Source organism: Ruditapes philippinarum, unplaced genomic scaffold, assembly GCF_026571515.1.
Source record: "Ruditapes philippinarum isolate M1 unplaced genomic scaffold, ASM2657151v2 ctg12510_1_1_1_1, whole genome shotgun sequence".
NCBI lineage: Eukaryota > Metazoa > Mollusca > Bivalvia > Venerida > Veneridae > Ruditapes > Ruditapes philippinarum.
In genome coordinates, this window is record NW_026851944.1 from 8,278 (window position 1) to 32,686 (window position 24,409).

The 24,409-nt window shown below is 35.7% G+C and overlaps 1 protein-coding gene across 1 annotated transcript in view; it reads left to right on the forward strand.

The window, feature by feature from the left end:
* Nucleotides 1-535: 535 nt before the first annotated feature.
* LOC132743719 (DNA-directed RNA polymerase III subunit RPC1-like) overlaps nucleotides 536-24,409 on the forward strand; it is a 33,397-nt gene continuing 9,523 nt past the window's right edge. The window contains exons 1-3 of the mRNA XM_060732276.1: nucleotides 536-763; nucleotides 11,066-11,201; nucleotides 13,280-13,431. Of these exons, the coding sequence (XP_060588259.1) occupies nucleotides 720-763; nucleotides 11,066-11,201; nucleotides 13,280-13,423 (324 nt within the window). The 5' untranslated portion in view covers nucleotides 536-719 and the 3' untranslated portion in view covers nucleotides 13,424-13,431. The remainder of the gene's footprint in view (nucleotides 764-11,065; nucleotides 11,202-13,279; nucleotides 13,432-24,409) is intronic.

A 24,409-nucleotide genomic window follows, 5' to 3' on the forward strand; every position in this document is an offset into this window, starting at 1 on the left:
TACTGTAATCGTTCTGTATCTCTAAAAAGGGGTCCTCAACGGAATATTCTGAATATTCGGGTGGTATATAAATAACACCACACAATAGATCATTATCAGTTTTACATATTGATTTTGACACAGTAAACCATAACACCAATTTACAATCTGTTTCTATGATCTTAACGTATTTTGAAATATCTTTTCTGACAAATAATGCTAAACCCCCTGATTTACGACGAGTTCTGATATCATGTCTATTTTTCATAAATACATCATGTATTTTATCTCTAAATGTCTGTGGTTTAAAATCGAAACTAGGCTGCCCTGAATTTACAAAGTTATTACAGCAATATTGTATTATTGGTTTACAAGAAACTAAATGTGATAACTTAGACTTTATAGATTTACCTGGTTACAGATAAATGCACTATTTCAAAAATAAATCTTGTTTTCGTAGCCGCGATCTTATTTTCGCGAAAATAGCTTATTCTCGGCTATTATTATCCTAAGACTGACGGAAAGGGCCGAGTAGTTGCGATTGGGTCCGAGGCAGGGGGATACTAATCGACGGTCAAATACCGTCGATTTTGCGGAGACCGTCGATTAGTATCTTTGCCCCTCCGAGGCAGTTCCGAATGGGTCGGAAGTTTGACGGAAAGGGGCCGAGAAGTTGCGATTTTTGTATGAACTGATGTAAAATCCACGCTTATTGAAGGTTTTAAAGTATTTCAGTAATTATGGTAAAGGAGCAGTTCAGGGAAGCTGACGTTGCTAAGAAAATGCAAGTTACAGTTTTTAGATTCGCATTTTATTTCAGGGCCGGTGTAGCAATGGTAAATTATAATTTGTAATAACGATTCGCCACAGCAACGATTCGCCACTAACGATTCGCCACTGAGTAATAACCGATTCGCCACGTGTTAAAATACAAACTTTTTCACACCTATTTTCAATTATTGATAAAAATGATGAACTTACATAAATATGATATTTTATTTCTTTTTCTCACATATCAAACATATGTATTGTAAGAGCTCTTTTAGTTTACATGAAGATGTATATTTAAATGCAGATGAAAAAAATTCATATCATAACTGAAGCATCGAAAGGAATAAACTCAGTAATGTGTAATTTTGCACAAGACAATATAAATAAATATTTGCATGTACATAATGTTAAAAATGTAACAAATTTCGGTACTTTTTACAGAATTATTATAAGTTATCTGTGACATATAACCTGTCAGGAATATTTATAACGAATTTATAAAGCTTCGAACTTCCTTTTTTTTAAGAGTAAAAGTAAGATTTCCAGCTCTTAAAAATATATGGAAATTTATCATGTTTCGTGAAAATATTCTATATTTCACTCAAACAGAAAACATCTTAATATATTTCTTTAAAACTAAACCCATCACCCCTATTTATTACAGAGTAATTCAATAAAACTTCATCAATCATTCAGGTCAACCATAATGTAAGGAAATGCAACATACAAAAACCACAACTATCTTTTATTGCCCATAACCAGAACTCTTTTTCAATTCTTTTACAAGGTGTTCTGTTACTTGTAACTTCCTCATTTCCGAAGCAGTCTTGCGGGGGTATTAATCACATTTAGTGATAGTTCTAGTTTAAACTGATGTAAATTGATAGAATTTGGATAATTATTATGAATTAAAGAACTTTTCTTCTTAATTATTTGCATTTAAAAGTTAGAAGTCCTCAAATATAAAAAATTGTTGCATTGATGTAAATCAAATGCTTAAATAAACTTTATTGAGAACCAGTACTTCATGAATTATATATCATCATAGCGATATTCAAATACACATTTGTTTAATTTCCGTGCAATATACATGTACATTTTATATGAATGTACACATATAAAGGCGTACATGTACATGTATATTTTGTAAAATAAAATCAGAAAAAAATCCAATGTTATAACTCAATTTGATGATCACTTCTCCCTAAATTTCAAAATGTATCCCTATTTTTCCTTAAGGGAGAAGATACTTCTCCTTAAATTTTCTGTCCATTGTAGTCCCCGATTTTCCCCTAAAAAAGCCAATATTTTCCCCTGGAATGCCCTGTGCACTTCACCACCAGAAACATGACTCCTCATGTACAGACATAATCAAACCGAGTCTGCAATTTTCTTGTAATTTTGTTGTGATTAATGCACTTTGTTTCCAGATTTTTATACTTCACAACAGCAGGTATCAAGTGCTGTGTGGCAGCTGTAAAAAGTTGCCCTGTACTTCACTTTAGTGTTATTATATTTTTCTGGTCCTTCGGGATCATTGATGCCAGCACCATCAAGTGTTGAGAATTGAGTACCACTCAAGCTGGCGTGAGGGATGTGACACATATTTATTATCCCTCATGTATAGACTCAATTATCAAACCGAGTCTGCAATTCTCTTGTAATTTTGTTGTGATTAATGCTTCAGAGGGATCACTTTGTTTCCAATTTTTGTGCCCCCACTTTAGTTGCTGGCATTTAGATTTACCCTTGTCCGTCCTTCCGTCCGTCTGTCCGAGCAAACATTTTGGGTTTAGGGGCTATATAACAGTAAAGAGAACAAAAGAGAACAATAGGTTCATTCCGTGATCAAAGGGTTTAGGGGCTAGTAGCCCTTAAGAAAACAAAGAAAATAACAAAGAAAATAGCCCCTAAAGCCAAAATGGGACATCCATCCGTCCGTTCTCTTTTGTGTCACACGTAACTCAAAAAGTATTTGACCTAGAGTCATGAAACTTTACAGGAATGTTGATCAGCATGTGTAGTTGTGCACCTGGGTATTTTCGTCTGGATATTTTTAGTATTTTTAGAGTTATTGCCCTTGACTTAGTAAAATTTTGCAATTTTCAACTTGTATTGCATGTAACTCAAAAAGGATTTGACATAGAGTCATGAAACTTTACAGGAATATTGATCAGCATGTGTAGTTGTGCACCTGGGTATTTTCGTCTGGATTTATTTAGTATTTTTAGAGTTATTGTCCTTGACTTAGAAAATGTTTGCAATTTTCACTTGTGTCGCATGTAACTCAAATAGGATTTGACATAGAGTCATTAAACCTTACGGGAAGGTTGCTATGCATATTTAGTTTTGCACCTGGGGTTTCGCTTGTGGATTTATCCAGTATTTGTAGAGTTATTTCCCTTGACTTAGTAAAAACTGTTTCATTATGTTGCTATTTGTTCCTTGAGTGCTTGAGTTAGAATCAACCAACTTTACAGGAATAATGATCAACATCACTAAATTACAGGAATAGTGATCAACATCACTGTGAAGCTATGCACCTGGGACTTTGCATGTGGATTTTTTTCAGTTTTGTTAGAGTTATTGCCCTTGACTTACAGTAGTATAAATTTGCAATTTTCAACTTGTTAATGCATAGCTCAAAAAGTATTTCACTTGTAGGCCTGAAAGTTTACAAGAATGTTGGTCAGCATGTGTACTTGCTTGGGGTTTGCTTGTGGATTTATTCAGTATTTGTAAAGTTCTTGCTCTTTACTGAGTAAAAGATTTTTAGTTTTCAAAAAATATTTGATCTAGAGTCATAAGATTGACAGAACAGTGGCGCGGTGGGGGCACCCGTGTCCTATGGACACATTTCTAGTTATATACTGGAATCAGCTCGTCCGTCTGTCCGTCCTGCTGTCCGTCGGTTTTTTCTTGTCCGCCCAATAACTTAAGATTCCTTTGACCCACAGTTTCATATTTGGCATGGAGGTTAGTCATTATTAGTAAATGACCCCTATTGATTTTGAGGTCACTGGGCCAAAGGTCAAGGTCACAGGGGCCTTCAGTAAAAAAGCTTGTCTATCCAATTGCTTAAGAATGTTTTGGTCAACAGTCTTCATATTTGATATTGGGGTTGTTTATGACCCCTATTGATTTTTATGCTCCCCGAAAAATTTCGGGGTAGTATATAGTCGGCGCCTTGTCCGTCCGTCCGTCTGTCCGCACTCACAGGAGAGTAATTATGTGGCTAGAGGGACAATAGGTAACTGTTCTTTCTCTTTGATGTCATTCATTCCGTAATGCTTTTATGTGGCTATTTTCTTTTGCGTGGCTAAAAAGAACAATAGAGAGAACAATAGAGTAGCCACATAATTACTCTCCTGTTAGAACGTCCGTCTGTCCGTCCGTTTTCTTGTCCGGATCATAACTTGAAAACCCTTGGAGATAATTTGTTTAAACTTCATACAGTGGTAGAGGGCATTGAGGGGGAGTGCAGTGTCAAAGAACCATAACTCTATTTTGCCCGGTTTTTGAATTATCTCCCCTTATAGAAAAATCTTGTCCGGGGCATAACTCTAAAACTATAAGAGATATCAACATGAAACTTTGTAGGTGAATAGATCTCAATGGGTAGATGTGCAGTGCATAAGAACAATTACTCTTTTTGTCCTAATTTTGGAGTTATTGCCCTTTGTTAATTTCAACACTTTGAACTTTGTCCGGAACATAACTCTAAAACTATAAGAGATATCAAGATGAAACATTGTAGGTAGATAGATCTCATTGAGTAGAAGTGCAGTGCAAAAGAACCATAACTCTGTTAAGCCTCATTTTTGAATTATCTCCCCTTATAGAAAAATCTTGTCCGGGGCATAACTCTAAAACTATAAGAGATATCAACATGAAACTTTGTAGGTGAATAGATCTCAATGGGTAGATGTGCAGTGCATAAGAACAAATAACTCTTTTTGTCCTAATTTTGGAGTTATTGCCCTTTGTTAATTTTAACACTGAACTTTGTCCGGAATATAACTCTAAAATTATAAGAGATATCAAGATGAAACATTGTAGGTAGATAGATCTCATTGAGTAGAAGTGCAGTGCAAATAAAACCATAACTCTGTTAAGCCTCATTTTTGAATTATCTCCCCTTTTAGAAAAATCTTGTACTGGACATAGCTGTAAAACTATAAGAGATATCAACATGAAACTTTGTAGGTAGATGTATCTCAATGGGTAGATGTGCAGTGCACGAGAATCATAACTCTGCCTTGCCTAATTCTGGAGTTATTGCCATTTGTTTATTTTTACTTTTTGAATTTGTCCGGAACATAACTCGGAAACCATAAGAGATATCAACAAGAAACTTTGTAAGTTGATAGATAACAGTGATTAGAAGTGCAGTGGAAAGAACAGTAACTCTGCCTTTCCTAATTTTGGAATTATTGCACTTTGAACTTTTTCCAGGGACATAACTCTAAAACTTAAAAAAGCTACTCCTGAAAGTGCAAGGCCTAGAGCTTAGATATTTTGAGTTTAACATCAGCTAATGAAACTCATTAAAAGAATTGAAATTATGGCCCTGGGGTCAAAATTGGCCTTGCCCCAGGGGGTCATTGATTTTTCTTATATGTATAAAGTAAAAATCATCTTTTATGTTTTGACAAAAGCTAGAGGTTAGATATTAGGCATGAAACATTGTGTAGTAGACCTCTACCAAGATTGTTCAAATTATAGTCCTCGGGTCAAACTTCGCCCCACCCTTTGGTGTTATTAATTTTCATTATGTACATACAGTATAAACTTAAAAAAATCTCCCCTCTAGGGAAATTATAAAATATATAAATCTTCTGCCATGAAAATAATATCTACACCTAAGATATTTGGTATGTAGCATAACACCACAATTACTTGTATGAGTAAATATCTTTCAGCTCTAGATTTTGGACATTATTATTATTAATTCTTTCTGCAGGGTCAGTTGTAGGTCAGTGAAGGAATTCTACTGAAATATGAAATTAGGCCTAAAGAAAGATTATATGTGTTTCTTGTACCTTACATACAAAGCTCAATTTTTCTTTTATTGAATTGTTTAAAATTTTCATATTTTTCATTTTCAACCTGATATCTGTTTCATGTGTTTGTAATTTAATTTTGATATCAATTGAGCTGTTATTGATACTTTGTTAAACCATTTGACCTTTTTTCTTGTGTTTTGATGTACAGACTTGAAATTTGGACCAGGAATTTAATTTCTGATGCCGAATTGAATTTTTATACGAAATGACCTACTTTTGACATTAATGATATTGTTATGCCCCCACTTCGAAGAAGAGGGGGTATATTGCTTTGCATTTGTCGGTCTGTCCGTCCGTCGGTCCGTAGACCAAATGGTTTCCGAACCCTTAGGTCTAGGAACTTCAAACTTGGTATGGTGATTGGTCATGACCAGAAGATGACCCCTATTGATTTTGGGGTCAAGGGGTCAAAGGTCAAAGTCACATTGACCTTGTAGGTAAAAACTGTTTCCGATCAATAACTAAAGAACGCTTAGGCCTAGGAACTTCAAACTTGGTATGGTGATTGGTCATGACCAGCAGATGACCCCTATTGATTTTGGTGTCAAAGGGTCAAGGTCAAGGTCACATTGACCTTGTAGGTAAAAACGGTTTCCGATCAATAACTAAAGAACCCTTAGGCCTAGGAACTTCAAACTTGGTATGGTGATTGGTCATGACCAGCAGATGACCCCTATTGATTTTGGGGTCAATGTGACCTTGTAGGTAAAACGGTTTCCGATCAATAACTAGAGAACCCTTAGGCCTAGGAACTTCAAACTTGGTATGGTGATTGGTCATGACAAGCAGATGACCCCTATTGATTTTGGGGTCAATGGGTCAAAGGTCAAGGTCACATTGACCTTGTAGGTAAAAACGGTTTCCGATCAATAAGTAAAGAACCCTTAGGCCTAGGAACTTCAATCTTGGTATGGTGATTGGTCATGACCAGCAGATGACCCCTATTGATTTTGGGGTCAAGGGGTCAAAGGTCAAGGTCACATTGACCTTGTAGGTAAAAACTGTTTTCGATCAATAACTAAAGAACACTTAGGCCTAGGAACTTCAAATTTGGTATGATGATTGGTCATGACCAGTAGATGACCCCTATTGATTTTGGAGTCAAGGGGTCAAGGTCATATTGACCTTGTACTTAATGACGCATTCTGACCAATAACTTAACAACTCAAGTTGCCTTGGTTGATATTTTTATATGAAACTAAAAATGCTTTTGGTATACACATTTGAAGGTCTTATGTAATATAGCAACTTGGCTGTCATTAATGAGGCCTACATGATTCATAGAATTTATGCATATATTATTTGGTAAGATTTGTAATAACTTAAATTGCTGCACACAACCTATGGGGTCACAATAATTATTACCTTGTGAGTAGTCATGACCAGTAGATACAAGATAACTCTTATTAATTGTTTGTTCACTGGGTCAGAAGTCATGTGTAAAAACCTGATCACATGACTAATTGGCTGCCGATAGGGGGCATACATGTTTTACAAACATATCTTGTTTGACCTAGTTTCTCGTTTTTAGCTCACCTGTCACAAAGTGACAGGGTGAGCTTTTGTGATCGCTTTTCCTCCGGCGTCCGTCCGTTGTCCGTAAACTTTTACTTTAAATTACATCTCCTCATAAATCGCTGAGCCAATTTCATCCAAACTTCACAGGAATGTTGCTTTGGTGGTCACCTTTGAAAATTGTTCAAAGAATTTAATTCCATGCAGAACTCTGGTTGCCATGGCAACCGATAGAAAAAACTTAAAATATCTTCTTTTAAAAAACCCAAAGAGGTAGAGCTTAGATATTTGACATGAAACATCTTCTAGTGAGTGTCTATCAAGTTTGTTTAAATAAAAGCCCTGGGGTCAAAATTGGCCCCGCCCTGGAGTCATTGATTTTCCCTATATGGATATAGTAAAAACTTATAAAATCTTCTTTTAAAGATCCCAAAGAGCTAGAGCTAAGATATATAGCACGAAACATCTTCTAATGGGTGTCTACCAAGTTTGTTCAAATAAAAGCCTTGGGGTCAAAATTGGCCCCGCTCCAGGGGTTCATTGATTTTCCATATATGCATATAGTAAAAACTTATAAAATCTTCTTTTAAAGAACCCAAAGAGCTAGAGCTAAGATTTTTAGCATGAAACATGTTCTAATGGGTGTCTACCAAATTTGTTCAAATAAGAGCCCTGGGGTCAAAATTGGCCCTGCCTTGGGGGTCATTGATTTTCCTTATATGTGTATAGCAAAAACTTAAAAAAAAATCTTCTTTGTAAAAACCCAAATAGCTAGAGTTTAGATACTTAGAATGAAACATCTTCTAGTGAGTGTATACAAAATTTGTTCAATAAAAGCCCTTGGGTCAAAATTGGCCCTGCCACGGGGGTCATTGATTTCTTTTTTCTTTGAAAAAAACCAAATTGAGTTTAGAAATTAAGAATGAAACATCTTCCAGTTAGTGTCTACAAAGTTTGTTCAAATAAAAGCCCTAGGGTCAAAATTGGCCCTGCCTTTGGGGTCATTGATTTTCCTTATATGTGTATAGCAAAAACTTTAAAAAAAATCTTCTTTGTAAAAACCCAAATAGCTAGAGTTTAGATACTAAGAATGAAACATCTTCTAGTGAGTGTATACAAAATTTGTTCAATAAAAGCCCTTGGGTCAAAATTGGCCCTGCCACGGGGGTCATTGATTTCTTTTTTCTTTGAAAAAAACCAAATTGAGTTTAGAAATTAAGAATGAAACATCTTCCAGTTAGTGTCTACAAAGTTTGTTCAAATAAAAGCCCTAGGGTCAAAATTGGCCCTTCCCCGGGGGACATTGATTTTGCTTGTATGTGTATAGCAAAGACTTAAAAATCTTCTTTGAAAAAACCCAAATAGCTAGAGTTTAGATACTAAGAATGAAACATCTTCTAGTGAGTGTCTACGAAGTTTGTTCAAATAAAAGCCCTGGGGTCAAAACTGGGCCCACCCTAGGGGTGTCATTGCTTTTAACTATATGTGTATAGTTAAAACTTAAAAAATCTTTTTATAAAAAACTCAACGAGCTAGACCTTAGATGTTTAGCATGAAACATCTTTCAATGTATGTTTACCAAGTTTGTTCAAATAAAAGCCCTGGGGCGCTCTGGTGGCCTATATACAGGTGAGCGACTTCAGGGCCATCATGGCCCTCTTGTTTGAGGTACAGACTTGTAATTTGGACCAGGGGTGTAACTTTTGATGCTGAATTGAATTTCGATATCAGCTGACCTACTTCTGTTATTATTGACACCATTTGAACTACTTTCTTGTTTTTTTGACATACAGACTTTAAATTTTGACCAGGGGTGATTTCTTGGTCAAGTTTGAATATGGGTCACCTGGGGTCAAATACTAGGTAATACAGCCTAAATATTGGAAAACCTTGTTTGCTCAAGGGGCTACTGTTCCAGTCCAAATATCCTGGAAATTGGTCAGAAAGTTATGATGTTTACCTGGTCAAGTTCAAATATGGGTCACTCTTGTTGAAAAACTAGGTCAAACACCCCTTATATGGAAAGCCTTGTTTACACCCTAGAGGCTGCTGTTGTGATCCAAATATCCTGAACATTGGTTCAGTGTTTCTTCCAGAGCGCGTTTTTGCGTTTTTGGGCCTTGACGCAATGAGACTCAATTTGTTTCCATTCTCCATTAATTTACAGTAAATCTCAAATTATGACAATTTCAAATGCATTGCAAACTATTTAACAAATTTAAATATATATCATGCATTGCTTTGATTTTATGACTTAATACCTTTCAATTTAATTGTCCGTTAATCAGACAAAAATCCCTTTCATGCATCCAAGAGGACAATATAATTACATCCAATTAGGCCACATTTAAAAAAGTCTTTGTTTGCTGTCTCCCAACCCTACTTTTTAGAGTTGGGTAGGTAGGTAGGGATTTTTTTTTTTTTTTTTTTTTTGGAAATACATATTAAATGTTTTTGGTTTGATTCTATTTGATTCGATTTAATAAAATGCCAATAAACATTTTAAAATTGATATATCTTCCAATTAATCAATAAAAGAAGTATATTTCTTTTTAATTAAAATACATGTAACAAAAACCAATTTTGAACATTTACCCAACATGTGAGAGGCTGACTAAAACACTCAAATATACATGAATGACAAGAACACTGACTCAAATATACTCAAGTATATTATGCAAAATAACTACTGAACAACAAAAAGCATCATTATACATCAACAGTTTAAAGTCTGCTTACATTTTATCTTCACTTAATGAATAGTTAGTAACACAATCAGAAAAAAAAACTTCAAACACTATGCAACTTCAGACAAGTAAACAGTTAAGCCACAGTCCTAATTGTGCAAATACCAACATAATTTAGGTTCACATTATTCATTTTTTTATATGACATCTACTGGGAATGTCTTTCTTGTGGACAGTGATGCATTTCTCACAAACTGGAAGTACAATCCTATACTTTGTTAACAGTTCAGGAATGCTCTGTGCTTCTAGCTCAGCACAATGGGCACAAATATCTGGTCATCCAATGTTGGAGGCACAGTAAGGGAACTCCATGTGAGATTGGCATGACATCTGCAGTCGTACATTGTACAAACACTCTCCCTTAATGCAGGGCATCTCCTATGAAAACAGACAGAAGGCTAATTAGACTTTATGCAATACAGATTTTGTCCAACATGCAAATATTTTAACATTATTAATTATACAAACACCATGGGAAATATATAAGAAAGAACAAAGTTAGGTTTCTACTTTCAGTTGATTATTTAAAAACATTTTGACATCACTGTTTCAAGAAAATAAGCACAGAAATGTGCAATATCAATACTAATCATCAAAAGTACTGACTGAAACACAGCTGTAATCAAATTCTCAAGGTTGTGTTCAAGAGATCATGTTTCCCTGACTGTCAATTTATTCTTGGAGTAAATACACCTTTGTGTATCGCATTCAGTGCATGGAACAAATAGCCTTGCATTTTGAGCCACTAGAAGACTATTCTTAAAGCCCTGCAATAATGAGAAAATGTGACACCTTTAACATTGAAATGAGTGCTGAAATGGTACCAGTACTGGTAGCAAGACACTTCACCCCCCAGACACTTCACCTCTCAAATTTTTCACAATAATAAAAAAGATATTAAAAATTAAAAAATGGGTACTTTTTATTTTGGCTGAGTATAGTGTGAAATAATGGATTTTGTAACATTTAATTTATATATCATTGCAGAAGCCATGTAACATTTGGTTTGATGACATCTGACCAGATGGGACAGTACTCCCATCTACATGTGGTCAGTAAGAATCTGTACTCTCAAGATGGGACAAGGAAGCCTGTCTCTTATGGTGTGCTTGATCACAGAATGGTAATGTTTTGTAAATGTTAAATACATATTTTTATGCCCCCGGGCATATAGTAATTGAACCATCCGTTCCGTCTGTCCACACTAGGTTAACCTAAAATGGCAAGTTGGATTTTTCTTACATTCTACCTATACCAATGGCTTCATAATTTACACACTTAAACTATTTAACAGAAAATACATGATCTGGGCAAGTTTCATAACTATGGCTTCCATTTTTACCAAGTAATTGCCCTTTTCAGCACTTGGAAAATGAATAATTTGGTAACCTAAACTGGCAAGTTGGACATATCTTAAGTTCCATCCATACTAATGGCTTCATAATTACCAAACTTACTTATCAATACAAAGTAGATGATATTGCCAAGTTATATAACTGTGCCATTCATTTTCCCCGTTATTATCCCCCGCCGATAGATCGGGGGATATTGTGTTGGCGTTGTCCTTCCGTCCGTCCGTCCTTCCGTCCGTCTGTCCGTCAGTCCATCCGTCCGTCCGAATTCTGATTCCGGACTAGTTCTCTGCAACTACTGGCTGGAATTCAACAAAACTTTATGGGAATCATCAATATCAAGAGGAGATGCGCATAGCGTCGCCTTGTTCCGGTCAGATACTTTAACTCAGAGTTATGGCCATTGATTAGTTATGCAGCATGCATATAGACTAAAAATCGTTTCTACGCTACATCTCTGCTACTACTGGCTGGAATTCAACAAAACTTTATGGGAACCTTCAATACCAGAAGGAGATGCGCATATTGTCACCTTTTTCCGGTCAGACACTTTAACTCAAAGTTATGGCCCTTGATTACTTATGCAGTATGCATATACAGCAAAAATCGTTTCCGAACTACTTTTGTGTCGCCTTGAAAAAGGTGACTTATAGGGATTACTTTTGTTGGCGGTGTCGGCGTCGTTGTCGGCGTCCCCTAAGCTTGTCCAGAGCATAACTCAGTCATTATAAGTCGGATTGACTTCAAACTTGGTATGCATGCTTCTTTCAATAACCCGAAGTGCAGTGCACAAGGACCGGTACTCTGCACTTCTTAATTTTTGAGTTATTGCCCTTTGTAAATTTTCATTCTTTAATTTTGTCCGGGCCATTTCTCCTAATGTATAAAAGCTATGATCTCATAGATCCCATTAAGAAAAAGTGCAGTGCACAAGAACTGGTACTCTACATTTCTTATTTTATGAGTTATTGCCCTTTGTTAATTTTCATACTTTATTTTTGTCCGGGCTATTTCTCCGAAAGTATAAAAGCTATGGTCTTGAAACTTCATAGGATGATAGATCTCATTAAGAAGAAGTGCAGTGCACAAGAACTGGTACTCTACATTTCTTATTTTATGAGTTATTGCCCTTTGTTAATTTTCATACTTTATTTTTGTCCAGGCCTTTTCTCCGAAAGTATAAAAGCTATGGTAGGATGATAGATCTCATTAAGAAGAAGTGCAGTGCACAAGAACTGGTAGTCTACGTTTCTCATTTTTATGCCACCGCAGCATCTGCGATGCGGTGGCATATAGCGATTCACCTGTGTGTTTTTGTTTGTATGTTTGTTTGTTTGTGTGTGTGTGTGTTATATAGATTATATAGTGAACTTAAAATATCTTCTTGTGAAAAACCACTAGTCCAATTTAAACCAAACTTGGCAGGATTGATCCTTGGGTGAAGGGCTTCCAAAGTTGTTCAAATGAAAGCCTTTGGGTCAAAATTTGACCTCCAGGGGTCATTGTATTTCCTTATATGTATTTAGTAACAACTTCAAAATCATCTTGTGAAAATCCAAAAGAGGTAGTCTGAGCTTAGATATTTGGCACAAAACATGTTCTAGTGGATGTCTACCATGTTTGTTAAAATAAAACCCCTAGGGTCAAAATTGGCCCAGCCCCAGGGGGGTCATTGATTTTCCTTTTATATACATATACATAGTAAAAACTTAAAAAATGTTCTAGTGGTGGATGCTAGTAAAAACTTAAAAAATCTTCTAGTGGAGGATGCTGTCCTACTGACAGCTCTTGTTTGCTGTTCTTCTGCAGTATTAACCTGTTAATAATTTAAACCTGTTAATTTTTACAGGGTACCAGTGAGAAGAGCAATGATTGTGAGACATGTGGTAAAGGTCTCTGGCTGAATGTATTGGTCACTATGGTTTTGTTGATCTTGAATTGCCATGTTTTCATATTGGATTTTTCCGTACAACAATCACTGTTCTACAAATGATCTGCAAGGTAGTTTTCCAATTCTTAATGTTATTTATAAATATATAGAATATGAAAGGATTGAAGACGGTACTTTTTGTTATCCTTATCCTTCAGGCATCTCAATTATAAATTGATATCCAAATTTGAAGATATTTAACACAACCTACTGGCATATAGCGATTCACTTCTGCCTGGGTGCGTGTAAGATATAGATTATGTAGTGAACTTCAAAAATCCTTTGTGAAAAACCACTAGTCTAATTTCAACCAAATTGGCAGGATCCTTGCAGCGGCCGGCAAAATCAATTGTTCACAGCCTGTTACGGACAAGTGACGATTTTCAAGATTTACTATGTAATATTCTACGGACAATAGATAAAGTGCTTTCACATGGAGACAAATAGGATTTTGCGGCCTTGCTTGCGGTGAAAAATAGACTATCCAAATTTGTTCAAGGTTGATTAGAAATGTCATTAGAGGTCCCTTTTTAAGTTGTCCACAGGCTCAGATAAGATGCGTATTACGCGTAAATTACGCATGGAAAATTAACCGTTACGCATTCAAAACAAAATTTAAGCGTTATGAATACGCACACTAAATCAGGTTCGCAATTGACACATATTCTATTGCGTAACGTACCGAGTAAACTCGGACTTAATTCATTTTTTAATTTCGTTGAACGCTTTGCAAAGAATTCTACCAGGTAACTTCCTGTAGTTCCGACCAAATTCATGGTTGTTATACGTATGTAATAGTATGGTGGTGGAATTAACTTTCGTATAAATTCCTTGCAACGTACATAAACAGTAGACTTTCCATGTAGTTACACGACTAAATCATCGGTTGTTATCGGTATGTATAAGTAAGGTGGTGGAATTAACGCAATTTTATTAAAAAATCCGGTACAATGTCGCTGTCAAAAAGTTAACACGATTGACTCGTATTTTTCAGCCGAAAAAATCGACCCGAAAATAATTGTGAAGTTTATAATCAATGAAATAATTAGCGCTGCCATGTTTTTGAGCAACAGAAACATGTGTCAGCCTCAGATAAAACGTATGCCGTTTGGAAAGACCTGTTCCCAGTGGATTGTCATAAATACAGAAGAACCGTCACAGGTTAATCTTAAATGTTCATTATGTATAAAATTTTCAAATGAAAAAATGCATTAACTACAACTGGTTCTAGCAATATTTCAATAATCAAACCGTTGAGAGACACTGCGAATCTGCGGACCACCAGACTGCTACTATAAAATGTCATTGAAATTAGAAAGTTTCTAAAAAGATCCTACGCTATTAGATCAAGATTTAGAAGAGATAAAAAACTGATATATTGTTGGATTCAGACATTTTTTTGATAAGATCGGTTTACTCTCTCATGAATAATGAATTACCAATTGAAAAACTTGATGCAATTTTGGAACTTCAACTTGTTAAATTCATTAAATATGCACATACAGAAATTTGAGCTGGCACTACTATTACAGAAATTCAAATGTAATTGTTGCTGTTTAAAGAAAAAACTTGTTGTGGTGTTGGGGTACAGGTTCAAGCTATAAATTTGCCCCATTTGTAAATACAAACTCATTGTATAGCACACAGATTAATTTTGGCAGTCAACTGACTCTATTAAACAAATTGAACCACTAAAGAAACTAGAAAGAAAAATTTGCCAAAACCTTTACCATTTCATATCTGCATCAGGAAATAGGACATTTGTGCCTTAAACAAATGCAGGGGTTGTTAGATGAGCCTAAGCTGTCTGTTAAAGAACCATAATTCCATTCGTTGGCTGGGTCTTAAAAAATGCTGTTGAAGCCGTCTATGATAATATGGAGCCATACTTGCAACATTGTCTAGCAATGGCCGATGAAAATTCTACAGCTAAAGGTTTATAACAAAGTCACTTTGCTTCATATAAAACGGCAATTAACTTTTAGCTCTTCATGTTGGACGTTCATACTATCCTGGTGGTCCTATGTTGTGAAACTGCAGGCAAAGAACCTTATTTTTAGTGAATGTTCTCCCTAATAGGACAGTACTATGTGGAGCCACAGATTGAGTCCAAATGAAATCAGAAGAAGGTGATGGATTAGTAGAGATGAAAAACAGCATCTGACGTGAAAGATGAAAGGCCTTTTATAAAGGAGATGAGCTTTAATATTATAGCAAAGATATAGAATCAGATTTCAAAAATGTTCAAACATAATTATTTGGATAACTTGGCCAATAAATTAGAAGAAGACTAAAAAAGAATGAATAGTGACACTTTAATATACTTGAGTCAAGTCTTAGAACCCATCAACAGTATGTCATCTTCCTGCTGATACAAGTAAGAGTGCTCTAGAATGTTTGGGAAATCAGTTTGGAGTTGAAAAACAAGTGAAACAAGTGGAAGGAGATCTGATTAATAGGATATTTTCAAATTGACATTTAACTGATGTAAATTTTTCTTATTTAAACAATTAAAACTTAACTTGATAGATAACATGTTTACTTGCAAACAACATTGTCAAAAAATTAAACACAAAGTTTATATTTATTTTTAAAGAATCTGATATCTAGGACTTTCAAAATATATTATAATGTCACTATATTGCTTCCTGGTTTATTTAAATAAATAACATATTGCATTTTATATTTACAGGGACAACAGAGACTGTCACTCATGTTGATGAGCCATTATTAGACAAAACAAAACTTGGGGAAGAGTTGAAAGGGGTTTATGGGATGGTAAAGGCACATATAGGAACATTTCCGTCAGTGACCTGTGCCAAAGATTATGTCTGTGAAGCACAGTCTGACATATCCAAACATGGCTAAGTTAGCTAAAATAGCCTTATGCATGGAGATTTTCAAGCCACAGAGTGTGAGCGCTCATTCAGCACTCAACAGACTTAAGAGTAACATTAAGTGGGACTTTTATATTAAAGTTCTATCTTATCTTTATATTTTGAATTTATGGCAGCAGTGGATCTACTCTAGTATATAAATTTTGTTAGTAAACTAAGAAAAGTTTATAAGTAATATGATTCTAATTATTTTTGAATGCAAACTGCACTGATTTTATGCATTCTTGAAAATTGTTCTTGAAGTATATATGTTGTTGTTCTATCTCATTGGCAGGCTCATCACTCAAAAGAGATTTCACCTTGAATCACTGACTGAGGGTTAGCCTTTATGGAGAGCCAGTCTCTAGAGTATGACCTGTTACCAAGACACAAGACAGTGGTTTGGTCAAGAATCGCAGAAGGAAGCGCCTGATGCAAGATTATAAAAACCAAGAGAGTCAAAAGCAGAAAGACAATGACTGACATATCTTGTATAATGCAGTAAAAACATGGAAGCATAATAAATGTTTTTTACTCCTTTCCATACATTTTAAGGAGTAAAAATACTCCAGCCAAAATTTCAGATTTCAAGTTTTACTCATTCACAAAAAATCAATGAAGTAAATAACTCCATGCCACTCTAAAAATTATTCTGGAGCCCTGTGTCCAAATGGTTCTTGGTATTGTTACATAAGTAGGTCATAGGGCCAGAAAAAGGAAATTATAAAAAGCAAATTTTAAAAAAATGTTCTTGTCAAAATGGTACAAGGTGCCAGAGCTTTGATATGTTGGTATATGACATCATCTATAGGTCTCTACCCAAACTTGTTCAAATTTGTGTCCTAGTGGTCAATAAATTTTCATATCCCTTGTGTCAAAATTGGCCTTTGCCCCTGTGAGTCATAGGTTTCCATTATTGCTTCCTTGCTTTTTTGTGTTTCTATTTTTTTTTGTCCATGGGCCCGTAATTTTATCAATTAATCCCTTCGATTTACAGATAAAAATAAAATTCGCATTCAATGAACTCCCTTCGATTATTATATTGGTTCCCCCTTCGGTGATTTGCAGCACTGTCATATTAATGACATGAGAACCGGAAAGCAGTTCTGCTGTACTGAATTCGAAAGCTATAATAGCTATAAATGTATTTTGCATTTTTTGACACTATAGGCTATAAAATTTGATATTTCCCTTTTAGTTGTACATGAAATTCATTTTGTTACATTTTGAATTCACATTTACACAACAGCATATCGAGATATATATTAGTGATCGAATTTGTCCAATTAAGATTTCAGGCATAAGACTTTTAATAATTTTGCTTTTTATAATTATTCTTAATATATATTCATGAAACTAAATGTTTAATAATAACTATGTTGATATATTGGTTGTTTTGAAATTATTACAACTTTAGTATATAAGATTACATTTCATTGGTATTGTTGGTAATGCACGGAGGGTAAGTTATCAACTTTTTGTGCTTCAAAATTAACTCTTTTAAGGGCATGACTGGTGGATGTCTGGTGTCCGTACTCAACAGCGAAAACTGCTTTTGTGCCCGTACGGGCGGATAGACACTCATTAAGCATAGACTATAGATAGATAGATCGCATTCATTGGTAACAACAGAAACTTTGATCTGCAAGTTTGAAGATGAGGTGTATTGTTAGCTCGACTTTTTTTTTGGAAAAAAAAGTAGAGGTATTGTTTAGTCAGGTCGGCGTTGGCCGTTTGCCATTCCCCGTCCGCAAACTTGTACCTGGATCATAACTTTTTTATTTCTTGGTGTAATTGTCTTCATACTTGGCCACAACAACCCTTGGGACAAGACCTTTCAGTGCCAACTAACCTTGACATTCATCCATAAATGACTTTGACCTTCAAAGGTTAAAAGTTCCAATTTTTGCTTGTTCATGCTGTTACTTTGGCTGTAATTTGTTATTTTTGAATGGATGTCTTCACCTTGACAATAATATCTTCAAGGAATCCTTCAAAATTAACCGCCAGAACTTGACTTTCACATAATACTTGATTGGAAGTCAAATTTTGAATTTCCATTTTTTGCTATTATGCTGTAATTGTTTTTTTGAATGGATTGTCTTGAAACTGAACATAATACTATATCTTCAAGATAACTTTAAAAACTATACCGAGACTTGACCTTACCTCATGTATGACTTGTTTTGAAGGTCAAATTATTGAAATTTCATTGTTTTGGCGGTAAATGACTGTAACTTTGCTATTGGGTGAAGGGATAACCCATAGAACAAACATTTCTGGACCAACTTGGGGTTTATTCAACTCAAATTGCGGGCTTTTATGACCGACTTGAAGGTTAAAATACTGAATTTTCTCAGATTTGGTGCATTAAATAACATAATTAATATATTTATTGGTGTGTGTGTGTGTATACATATATATTGTAAACAACAACAACAACAAGATTGCGTAATGTTTCTATTATAGACTTGCGTTCATTGTTTTCTATCTTATAGAATTTATTGTTTCTATTTATAGAATTGCGCCATTGTTTCTATTTATAGAATGCGTCATTGTTTCTATTTTGAAATTGCGTTCATTGTTTTACTACCCCCACAAAAAGTTTAAGGGGACGGAACAGCTTCCGCTCCGGCCGCGCCCGGGCGCTGTCGGTTTTCTTGTCCGCCCAATAACTTAAACCTGACCAACATCTTCATTTGTATGGAGTTAGTCAGGATGAAGTAGATGACCACTATTGGATTTTGAGGTAGCCAGGTCAAAGGTCAAGGTCACAGGGGCCTTGATTCAAAAAGCTTGGTCGCCAATAACTTAAGATTCCTTTGACCACAGTCTTCATATTTTGGCATGGAGGAGTCATGACGAGTAGATGACCCCATTGATCTTTGAGTCAACTGGGTCAAAGGGGTCAAGTCACAGGGGCCTTTTACTAAAAAAACTTTCTGCCCATCACTAAATCCTTGCCCACAGTCTTAATTTGGCTGGAGATAGTCATGAACGAGTGATGACCCCTATTGGATGAGGTCACCAGTCAAAAGGTCAAGTTCACAGGCCTTGACTCAAACTTGTCCGCCCAATAACTAAGATTCCTTGACCCACATCTTCATATTTGGCCATGGAGGTAGTCATGACAATAGATGACCCTTTTATTTTGAGGCAACCAGGTCAAAGGTCAAGGTCACGGGGCATTGAGACTATAAAAAGCTGTCCACAGCCATCACTAAGATTCTTTTGACCAGTTCTTCCATTTGGCATGAAGGTATCATGAACGTAGAACCCCTATTGATTGAGGTCACCAGGTCAAGTCAAGGCTCACAGGCCTTGACTTTCGAAAGCTTCGCAACTTAAAGAAACCTTGTCCACCACTTATATTTTGCATGGAGGCTAGCCCTGATATAATGACCATTGATTGAGTAATGGGTCAAAGGTCTAAGGCACAGGACTTTGACATAAAACGTTTGTCGCGTCCAAATAAATTAAGAAAACCTTTGATCCCATAAGTCTTCATATTTGGGCATGGAAGGTTAGTCATAAAGTAAGATGACCCTATGATTTAGTTGACGGTCAAAGTCAAGGTACAGGGCTTTTTGCAAAAGCTTTGTGCCCATAATTAAGATTCCTTTCACCCCCAGTCTTCATATGGCAGGAGGTCAGTCATGATAAGTAGATGACCTTTTGATTTTGGATGTCACTGGGTCAAAGGTCAGGTCAAGGGGCTTGATTCGAATAGTTTCTTTCCGCCCAAAACTTAGACAACCTTTGCCCAACAGTCTCATATTAGCAGGTTAGTCAGATATTAGATGACCCTATTTATTTTTTATTAAGCTGCGGTCAAAGGTCAGCACAGGGACCTTGACTTAAAAACCTTGTCCGCCCAATAACTTGAGATACCTTGGCACAGTCTTCACTTTAGCATGGAGTTAGTCAATTTAGTAGATGAGCTCCTATTGATTTTGAGGTCAAATGGTCAAAGGTCAAGGTCACAGGGTTGAACTAAACAACTGTCCCCCAATAACTTGAGATTCCTTTGTACCCACAGTCTACATATTTGCATGCGAGGTTAGTCATCGATTAGTAAGATGACCCTACTGATTTTGGGGTCACGGGTCAAAGGTCAACAGTCAACAGGGCCTTGGACTAAAAAACTGTCCACCCAATACTTGACATCTTGGCCCACCAGTCTCATCTTTTTTTTCGTATTTGGCATGGGGTTAGTCATGATTAGTAGATGACCCCTATTGATTTTGAGTCATGGGTCAAAGGATCAAGGTCACAGGACCTTGACTTAAAAAACCTTGTCCACTCCAATAACTGAGATTCCTTTCACTCACAGTCTTCATATTTGGCATGGAGGCTTATGATTAAGCTAGATGGACTCCTATTGATTTGAGGTCAACTGGGTCAAAGGTCAACGATCACAGTGGCTAAAACCTTGACTAAAAACTGATTTTTCAAATTTACATTTGGAACATGAGAATACATGTCTAGCAATGCCACTGGCTTTAGTTACCTAGATTAGCAGGGTGGTCTGTCCTTGAGTTCTAAATGGCACTGTTGATTCTGACAAGATGGTATGCGGGGGTATTCATGCATGACAGTGGCAGTTCTACGTATTTGTAGAAATGCGTCATTGTTTCTATTTAAGAAATGGCGTCATCGTGCTATTTTAGCCAATGCGTCAGGGTTGCTATTTAGAAATTGCGTCATCGTTCTATTTTTGAAAATTGCGAATGATTTTATTAGAAATGCGAAATTGGTTGCTATTTTTAGAAATTGCGTCATTGTTTGCTAATTTTAGAAATTGTGTCATTTTTCTATCTATAGAATGCGTCAGTTGTTTCATTTTTAAAACTGCGTCATTTGTTCTATTAGAAAATTTGCATCATTGTTTCTATTTATAGAATTGGCGCATTGTTGCTATTTTAGATGCAATCATTGTTCTATTTAAGAAATTGCGCTCATTTTGCTATTTTTGATTGCGTCTTGTTGCTATTTTTAGAAATTAGTCATTGTTCTTATTTCTGAATTGCGTCATTGTATTTATTTTAGAAATTGCGAAATGCGTCATTGTTTATTAGAAATTGCCGTCATTGTGTTATTTTAGAAGTTGCGTCGTTCTATTTGAGAAATTGCGTCTTGTTCTATTTATAGAAATTGTGTCATTGTTCTCTTTTTTTAGAAATTGCGTCATTTTTGCTATTTTTAGAAATTGCCGTATTGTTTCTATTTTAGAATTGCGTCATTGTTGCTATTTAGAAATGCGTCCATTTTTTCTATTTTAGAATTGCGTCATTGTTGCTATTTAGAAATTGCGGTCATTGTTGCTATAGAAAAAAAATAATGCATATTGTTTCTATTTATATGTAATTGCGTCATTGGTTGCTATTTTTAGAAATTGCGTCATTGTTGCAATTTTTATGAAATTGGTCATTGTTTCTATCTAGATTGCGTCATGTTTTAATTTTATAGAATTGCGAAATGCGTCATTGTTTCATTTTTAGAATTGCGTCATTGTGTTATTTTAGAGTTGCGTCGTTTCTATTTTGAGAATTGCGTCACTGTTTCTATTTATAACATTGTGTCATGTCATCTTTTTTAGAATTGCGTCATTTTTGCCTAATTTTACGCCATAATCGCATCATTGTTTCTATTTTAGAAATTGACGATCACACTTCGTACCATATTTTTAGAAATTGCTCACATTTTTCTATTTTTTTAAGAAATTACGCGTTATGGCATTTTAAGAATTGCGTATTGTTTCATTTTAGAAATTGCGTCATGTTGCTATACTTTAGAAATGGCGTAAGTTTCTTTTATATTATTATAAAAACTATAAAACAATACTATGGTGACAGACAGACAACTAAATTAAAAAAGGAACGTCAAGATATGTTCAATAGATTTCTATGTTTGCGTTTTAAAAAAGTAAAAGTCGAGCGTGCCCCAGCCTGCGGTGGCTCTTGTTTTTTATCCCCGGGCATAGTATTGAATTCCGTTCGTCTGTCAGTCACTTAAATGGACTAAAGGCCATCTAACTGTAAACCAGACAAATGAGACAATGAGATGTTCATTCCGTAACATAGAAGGGGGCATGGCCTCATTAACAAAGGAAATAACAAAGAAATGCCCTTTGTTTCCATTTTAAGTGGCACAGACGTTTTCGTCTGTACGAGGTTAATCTAGAATGGAAGTTGGATTTTTTTTAAGTTCTACCTGTACTAGGCTTCATAATTCACACTTACTAATCCAACAAAGTAATATGAACATTGTCAAGTACATAACTAGGGCTTCCATTCACCAAGTATGGCCCTTCCAGCACTTGGAAAATGAATATGTAACCTAAACGGGCACACCGTCCTACGGCAAATACTCTATGTTCTATCTAAACTAATGGGCTTTTAGTTTTGACACTTACGTTATCAATACAATGTCCAATGATATTGCTAGTTATAATAATGTTGTCACCATTTCCCAGTAATTCCTTTTTATCACTTTGGAAAATAGGCCTTTTGTAGTTAACCTATTTTTCCGCCAAGATTTGGATTAATCAAAAATTTCACCCTATTACTTAATTTATTTAATGATATCATTCATATTTGTAGGTGATCCTTTTAAACGGTCCTCTAATTTGTGCGTTCGGACATCTCTAGTCAAGAGACTTTGTGTAAATAAGAAATCTAAACATTTCTGCTCTTTACCAGCCTTACAACGCAACAGCCGAAAGAACATCCAAGATTTCGCCGTTTTCCTCATTTAAAAATCTTTCGATACACAATTCAAACGTGGCCCCAGCTTTAAGTTTTTTCCAAACTAAAAGCGCTGCGCATTTTTCGCACATCGTAAAGCTTGGGCCAGCGTTGAATTTTCATCGAAAGATTTTGTCAAATAGGAGGAAAACGGACGATAATCTGATTTTATTTTCGGCGTTGCGTTTTGTTTATACCGTGAATTAAAATGGGACCACATCGAAGAAATAATATTGCTGGTCAATGACAAAGAATTATGAAAATATGCGCACATGGCAAAATACAGTGATATGAGTAGGGTGCGATTTTTTCGGGAACATTTTTATCATTATAATAGGATGTTGAACATATGAAATTTTTCAAACGGCTTATATTAAATTTTTTTGATATAATATATGATCAGCGTAACATGTGCTGGGTGGACAAATATGCATTTTATTTGGATTTTCAAGGCGTTTGGCAGCTCGCAAACCCAAGTTTGGCTGGGTGCAGTGTTGGGTCAAAGTTGAACAGTGGCTTAAGAAAATAGATTTTTAACACTGTTGGCCGCATACAGCCTTTATATATTGACAGATTTATTTCATTTTTGGTAGCAAATTAAGTTGGATGATATCTTTCCTTTGATTTGGAGGTTTAGGTCAAGTTGGTCAAGTCACCATGTAAAATAGATTTTTTACACTTTGCCATACAGCCTTATTAAATATTTTCTGAAGAACTGAGCCGGGGGCATTGTGTTTGCAAACATTTCTTGTGTTATGACATGGCTTTAAAAAGCAAGTTCAGCAAAAAAGTGATATTATCTCCATTCAATGTAAACAATAGCTTTTATATATCACCGGATGTCGAAGTAGCTTTATGTCTTTGCACTCGCAATAGTAATTTCGGTCGATGCGCGCCTAGAGTGTTCGAGTGAATGGTCTGTCTATCAGTATGAAAGGAACCAGTGTTTGTTAGCTCGACTTTTTTTTTTTGGAAAAAAAAAAAGTAGAGGGTATTGTTATGTCAGGTCGCGTGCCTTTTGCGGTTGCGTCGGCGCGGAAAAACGTGTTTACTTGATTTCATAAATTTTTTTTCGTTGTATTTATCACGGCACAACAACCCTTGGACAAAAGACCTTTCAGTAACCACACTACCTTGACCTTCATCCATATGGACCTTGACCTTCAAGGTTACAAGTCCATTTTTGCGTTGTCAGGGGTGTGTGAGTGGCTGTTTGACTGGTTGTAGTTTTTTGATGGATTCGGGTTCAGAGCGGGTGGGAAGCAGTGAGATGAGATGTGTCAGGAGAGTGACGTGGTGTAAGGATGATAGCGGGGGAGGGGGCGGTTGACCTTTGCACTCGATTAGTGGAGCATTGGTCTTTGAAGTAAATTATTGAAGAATTTCATGGTGCAAGTACTGACTGTAACTTGCAGTTTGTGAGAGGA